The sequence below is a fragment of the Silene latifolia genome, chromosome 2, assembly GCF_048544455.1.
Source record: "Silene latifolia isolate original U9 population chromosome 2, ASM4854445v1, whole genome shotgun sequence".
Lineage (NCBI taxonomy): Eukaryota > Viridiplantae > Streptophyta > Magnoliopsida > Caryophyllales > Caryophyllaceae > Silene > Silene latifolia.
The window spans coordinates 4,090,547-4,097,841 of record NC_133527.1 but is presented as its reverse complement, the minus strand read 5'-3'; the positions used below and the strand labels follow the sequence as shown (position 1 = coordinate 4,097,841).

Below are 7,295 nucleotides of genomic sequence, written 5' to 3'. Positions count from 1 at the left end.
TCTTCTACCTAAATCTAATCAAATTAACTCTTGCATATACCTTTTCCCCTAAAATCGAATCTAATTACTCTATAAACTTGAACAATGGATTGTAATACTTTAGTTAATAAAAGTAAAATTAATGTTCACTTGCTTGTCAATTACGGAATAATATTTACTTCTCTATAATTCTTGTGCTTTGTCATTGTTCACAGGATACTAATTTGGAGTTTATTAATTCGGACCACGATCTTTCAGTATATCCTTTGGGGCTATTATCAATCATTTATCATGTGATGCTTTCACGTTGTAGGCAATAAGTGTAATAGGCAGTTTGACTTGTGTTTTTCTGTAATTTGTTGCTAAATCAAACCCCTAATTTCACCTTCGATCGTTATATCTCCTCGATTAATTTCCATTTATACAAGGTTACATGTATTGCTAACACCGACGAAGCAAGGGGTCGGGGTCGACCAGAGCGAGGTTGGCCGACAACTGGACTGACGGAACAAGGGGTGTTGAACAGAGGTGATATTGGTGGTGGTGGTGGTGATGGTGAAGGGGGATGAGAGAAGGGAGAAAAAAAATCAATTGGTGAGGAAATAAAAAAAAAATGACAAGGGTAAAATTGTAAAATGCGTATGTGAAAAAGTAAAATTCGTATGTGAAAAAATATATCCAATAAAAAAAATAGTAGAGTACGTAAAAGGATTTTACTTTACCTAATATTAAAAATACGTCAGTTGCCCACTGACTCGCCGTTCTTTATCCGCATATATAGTCTTCCTCGGTGAATCTCCAATCTCATGGAAAACAAAGAAGCAAACCAGCCGAGGCAGAATATCGCGCCATTACTTACTCGGTATGTGAGCTAAAGTGGTTAAAAGGTCTCTTAGCATTCCTCACTGTCTCACACGACAAACCCATTGACCTCTAATTGCGACAGTCAATCAGCCCTACATATTGCCCGCAATCCGGTCTTTCATGAACGGACAAAACATATCGAGGTGGATTGTCACTTTATTCGCGATGAAATGCTCAAAGGTACTATTCGTCCTAGTTATGTCCATACAAAGGTCCAGCTACCTGACATTTTCACCAAAGCACTCGGACGGGTACCGTTTGATACATTGTTATTCAAGTTGGGCGTCTCAAATATCCACGCGCCAACTTGAGGGGGTATTACACATTTACACAGCACTCCAGCCACAACGGCTACGTCCTCCAACAACTCAATGCACCATATCAAGCCATATTAATCTCCTTGCCTTATTTGATGTATTATTATTATCATTTATCATACATATTCTTTACTGTAAATACCATATTAGATTGTAGGTATAAATAGCTATCCGCCTATCCCCTCAATGTAAAGAACACAACTTTGGAATATATAACACAATTACTTTGAACAATCTCTTATAACATTCTTCATTTTCATTTTTTTTAATGTTACTCGTAGTGTTCTTTCTAGTAGCGGCATTTTTAGCCGCTACTCCGGTTGAGACGACCTCATGTCTTAGGATCAACCGTAGTCGCCTAAGAATGAAAATACCAAAAACCATGTTCGGGGTTTTCTTTGAGGTAAGTAATTTTGTTTTTTATATTGTTCATAATTTTTAGGTTTAATACTACATTCTACAATAATATTAAAATTTTGTTATGATAATATTAATTTAGGGTACTAATTTTGCAGGAAATAAATCATGCCGGTTCGGGGGGATTATGGGCTGAGCTTGTAAGCAATCGAGGTATATCCATTGGTTTTCCCTTAAGTGCTAGTGAGCTTGCTTGTTGGTGCATTCTTTTAGTTTGCACATATTCCGAAATGGATTATGTTGTTTTTGTATATGATATGATGAGAGCCGGTCTTTGATTTCCAAAATATAGCAATGGTGAATGGTTTGATATTATTGAACTAAAATTTAGTTTAATTGGCAGGGTTTGAGGCCGGTGGGATCCATTCTTCCTCGTCTGACATTCTTCCTTGGGGTGTCATTGGAAACGAGTCTGAAATACTCGTTTCCACTGACCTTTCTTCACCCTTTGAGCAAAATCGGGTTGCTCTAAGGGTGGAGGTTCTGAGAGACTCCCAAGTTGGAGTCGGCGTCTACAACCCTGGCTTTTGGGGAATGGTATGGTTAACCTCGATCTTTATCCTTATCAGTTTTCTTAGAATATACTGTACGTATTTTGTGGTATAATATATTTTGTTGTTTCATTTTGCAGAATATCGAGAAAGGAAGACAATACAAGGTCATCTTCTACCTTCGTTCGTTGGAGAGGGTAGATGTTTCAGTGTCGTTTACGACTTCAAATGGCACACTTCTAGCTTCAACCCATGTGTAAGTTAAATTGTTCCAGTGTTTATATTAGTTTTTATATTTGGTGATTATGTGTTAATTTGTATGTGAATGCTTTTGTATTGATTTGCAGGTCTCCATCTCGTTTTTTAAATTGGACGAGGATGGAGGTCGTACTTACACCCAAAAGCTCAAATTCGAATTCCAGATTGCAATTCACCACCAATCAAAAAGGATTCTTGTGGTTCGACCAAATATCTGCAATGCCAGCAGATACTTATAAGGTAATACAATATATCTAAGATAATTTATTATTTGAATTAAATATATAGTGTGTTTTACTAATAGTCGACTCGATTTTGTTGCAGGGTCATGGATTCCGAATTGACGTGTTTCAGATGATAGCTGATCTACGGCCAGCTTTCATGCGGTTTCCAGGTATCTAGTTTGAAGATAGAGGCATTGGATGAATGTTTTACTTTTGTTTCGTTCCACGAAAAACTTTGAGCAATTCTTTCATTTCATTTCATTTCATTTCAGGTGGTACTTTTGTTGAAGGGGTAAAGCTGAGTAATTCTTTCCAGTGGAAGAAAACGGTTGGGCCGTGGGAGGAAAGACCAGGACATTTTGGAGATGTCTGGAATTATTGGACAGACGACGGTCTAGGCTTCTTTGAGCAACTTTTGGTAGGTCAATCAGTCAATGTCAATCCCCCTTTATTTTTCCTTTCATATTATTCTAAACAATGATGCACAATTTCATGATAATGCATGCTGCTATTTTTCTCTTGAAGCTGGCTGAAGACCTTCACAGTGAACCAGTTTGGGTTGTTAACTGTGGTAACTAATTTTTTTTATAAACTTTGGACAACATTGGTATTCTCATGCTCAAATTAAAGTAGTTTACTAGTCTGGGTCATATGCAGGCATCAGCCGTCAAGAGCATGCTAATAATTCAGATATTCAACAATATGTCCGGGTACGTTAATTTTGAAAATTGATTTGAAACAGATCTCAACTTTTTCCTACCTTCCTTTATTCATGGCTCAACTGCTAATTGGCCGGGTTTCAGGACATGTTGGATGGCATCGAGTTTGCCAGGGGTGATGCGTCTTCTGCCTGGGGTTCTGTACGAGCTAGAATGGGTCACCCACAGCCTTTCCAATTGCGATACGTGGCAATTGGAAATGAAGATTGTGACTTTCCGTTTTACCGAGGTATAAAAAAATAATTGTGACTTTCACTTTTGCATATGGCTGTTGTATAGTTTCCATTTCTTGTAAAACCAAGAACCAGTGTGTTCTTAGTTTCATCAAGCAAAATAATTCACCAAACTGGTTATGGTTATTGTATGCTCACACTTCAATTTTGCCAAGCAGGAAATTACTTAAAGTTCTACAAGGCCCTGAAACAGGCGTATCCAGATATCCAAGCGATATCGAACTGTGATGGAAGAACCAGGCTATTGGATCATCCTGCAGATCTTTTTGACTATCATGTAAATTTCTCACCATTTATTTTCGCTTAGTCGAAGAGGTATGTGAATACATATCGTATATACATTATAAACTGATATGTTTCCTGCCCCTATCAGATATATACTTCGCCAAGTAGCATGTTCTCACTTCAGCATGCTTTCGACTCCACGCCACGTGGTGGGCCGAAGGTACAGTAATTCATATATTCATTATTCACTATTCTTGTTTCAATTTCAACTTATATAGTACGGAGTATATTACAACTCTTGGTACAATTTGGCAGGTGTTTGTGAGTGAGTATGCTGTGAACAAAGATGCAGGGCTTGGAAACTTGTTGGATGCCTTGGCCGAAGCTGCCTTTCTGATGGGTGTGGAAAAAAACAGGTTTGCATTGATTTCAAAAAACTATGCACTCAACTAAAAGATCAAGTAAACAACATTTCTCAATTCCTGTTCTCCCAATACCTAAGGTCCTTGACAAATTGCAGTTTTTGCGTGTTTCCTCTGTTTGCAGTGATATCGTGTCAATGGTCTGCTACGCTCCACTACTTGTTAACACCAATGACAGAAAGTATGTATCTCCATCTTCAAAGTGGTTGGCCCTTTTTCTTTACATTTACACAAACTTTTTTTTTCCGTAATTTATAGCCTAATCAAGTGTATATTTATACTTCCTCAACGTCTTCCACCTTATATTGAAATGACTTTTCATTAGTATATTCCTTCGAATAAACTTTTTTGTGTTTATGAACTCAATACGTATGGAGATCAAACAAAAGAGAAATAGAAAAGAACATGTTTATTTTCACGGATTTTAAAACTAGTTAATCATGAAAATTGGCTACAAAATAGAATCACTTATTATCTCTGCCCAATTTGACAACAACAAGAATCATCAAGAAGGCAACCACCATCCTCCCACCCTTCGAAATAGTGATCAATGCACCAGTCCACACACATTCTCTTCGTACATCCTGGAAGTTTAACTGGGACGGTAGGTCTCACGCAATGCCACTCTGCTACACTCCCTGCTCATGTTCAATCAACAAATAAACAAGTTTGTTAGACCTAAAAAAAAAAAAAACCAAAGTGTCTACTAGAGTTGTTCATGACCGAGACGGTCGATTGGATTAACGCTACATACCATGGAGTAAAATCAAGGACACAAGAAACAAAATTACTAGAGAAATCTTGTTCATGTTTTTTTATTTTATTTATTTTTCTTGAAACTGTATGTACTTTTAAAAATCATAAGCTTTTATAGGCCTAGAAAATAATTAACAGAAATGGAAATGTGCCATATGATGATCTCATAATAATTACCTATGATTTCTTTCCTTTGATCATATACTAATTATACTAATACAGTAATAATACATAATACTTTGAAAAATCATAATATTTTATTATCATAGAAAATAATTAACAGAAATGGAAATGTGCTATATGATGATCTCATAATAATTACCTATGATTTCTTTCCTTTGATCATATACTAATACAGTAATATAATACTAATACATAATAATCTCCAATTATAACTCTCTTTAAGCATATTCTTAAGCGATTTTCATACATAATAAAAATATTTGTGATATGTTGATCTCATAATATAATATTAACTATAATTTCCGTCCTAATTATTTGTTTACCTTTAATTAAAACTAACCCCACAAAAAATATAAGGTCTAATTTATTAACGATCATTTCAGTTGGAATCCAGATGCATTAGTGGTAAGCTCATCCAGTGTGTATGGCACTCCTAGCTACTGGATGCAGCGTTTCTTCGTCAATTCAAGTGGTGCATCAATCGTGTCATCTAATTTACAAAGCGATGATACAGAACTCGTTGCATCTGTGGTTAGTTGGATAGGAGTCGATAACAAGACTTACCTAACTGTCAAGGTTTGTATTACTACTTTCTAATATTCTCTTGTTTTCTCACTTGTACCCCTATCTTTTATTACACCAGTAGAGTTTCTTTTTGCAAATATACACTATTGACCAGTTGTTATATATATTACTGTGAATTGATTGATTTGGTGCAGGTATTGAATATCGGCAACAAAACTGTGGATTTCACAATCACGTTTGACGATCACCGAGGGTCCAAGCCACTTAGTGGCGTGTCAAAGACCATCCTTACGTCGCCAAACGTGACTGATGAAAACACATTTCAAGATCCCACAAAGGTATGTATGTCTGTCTTCCCATTTTTAACTTTTTAAGTATATCAACCTTAACCGCCATACATTTTTCAATGCAGGTACATCCAGTCACAACTCCCTTTAAGGGACATGGAAATTCGTTCAAGGTTTCGCTTCCGCCTTATTCCTTACAGGCTTTTGATTTATCAGGTTATTAGTATTTCTTTTATTTCCATACAAATTCTTCATTGTATCAGACCATTAACAAACTAGCATTAACTTATACAATGTAAATTACAGGCGTTGGCAAAGGACACATTGATAGAGTGTGTCTCACTCTGATGTTGATCATATCGATAAAGCTGGTGAGTTTTATTCACTATTCTGTCTGTTCCGATCATTTGTCTGTGTCTTGTTTTCTTTGCTCATTCACCACCTCTGTCCCGACTCCCGACATGTCAGGGATTAATTTGATTATTATTATTATTATTATTATTATTATTATTATTATTATTATTATTATTATTATTATTATGCATTCTTTAAGTCAAAGAGTGTGTGAGATCATAAATTTGATTAACTAATTGTCTGATGATTCGACAAATTGTTCGCGTAGAATTGATTTAAATTGGGTGTTGATCTGGTTTTGTTGTTTTGCAGGTTAGATTTGAAGAACTATATTTGATGTTTTGGTGATTCTTCATGGACCATTCTTCTAACTCATTCATTGGAACGATTGGAAATCGGAGTAATTGGTATAGTTTTATTTGATTTAGGATGTTTCGCAGTATGATTTGTCGGAAAAGTCCCTAGTTAAGACTAGACAATTAGTTATATCATTGAACAAGCAAGAAGTTGCCAGAAAGATTAAGTAATGTTAGTTTAGTACATTAGCAGAATATCGGAGTAATCGTATGCAAATTACTCCGTATATAATTTGTGTAAATGATCCATGTCTAAGAATCTGGGGAGTTTATAAAAATCCCGCAGGTATGCGGTATACTTGTATCCGTTACGTGCCATGTGCCAAAAACTCTATTTGCAACTAACGATCCTCAAGTGAAGAACGATAGGTTTTGTTTGTCGTATATTCTCGAAGGGAATGTGCGTAATCTGGATATCGAATGTGAAAATAGTTTCTTGCATAATTTAATCCGGTATCTAATTCCACACCAAAAACTGAAATATCCTAAATGTTTAGCTCATAATTTGTGTTCTTCCAATAATCATCAAAAGTTTGTAAAACGGTAAACAGTAGTACAATGGAACCAAATAGTAAAACTTCTTTAATAATCTACTAGTTTTTTGAAGGCTTCCGTCAAATATCTACCGGTAGTACTAGATGTAACGATTATGGGTGTGGGTGATCAATTTTAGATCCGGATAGGA

General features: G+C 35.8%; 1 protein-coding gene across 1 annotated transcript; it reads left to right on the top strand.

Annotated features, from left to right (window-relative positions):
- The first annotated feature begins 1,542 nt into the window (after window positions 1-1,542).
- LOC141627615 (alpha-L-arabinofuranosidase 1-like) lies at window positions 1,543-6,894 on the top strand. The gene is made up of 19 exons (XM_074440851.1): window positions 1,543-1,563; window positions 1,676-1,730; window positions 1,921-2,114; window positions 2,209-2,324; window positions 2,416-2,566; window positions 2,651-2,720; window positions 2,823-2,968; window positions 3,076-3,121; window positions 3,208-3,260; window positions 3,354-3,498; window positions 3,661-3,779; window positions 3,876-3,947; window positions 4,043-4,143; window positions 4,274-4,330; window positions 5,472-5,664; window positions 5,808-5,951; window positions 6,026-6,116; window positions 6,207-6,271; window positions 6,567-6,894. The coding sequence occupies exons 1-19, from the start codon at window positions 1,543-1,545 to the stop codon at window positions 6,600-6,602; spliced, it is 1,875 nt and encodes a 624-aa protein (XP_074296952.1). The 3' UTR covers window positions 6,603-6,894.
- The last annotated feature ends 401 nt before the right edge of the window (window positions 6,895-7,295 follow it).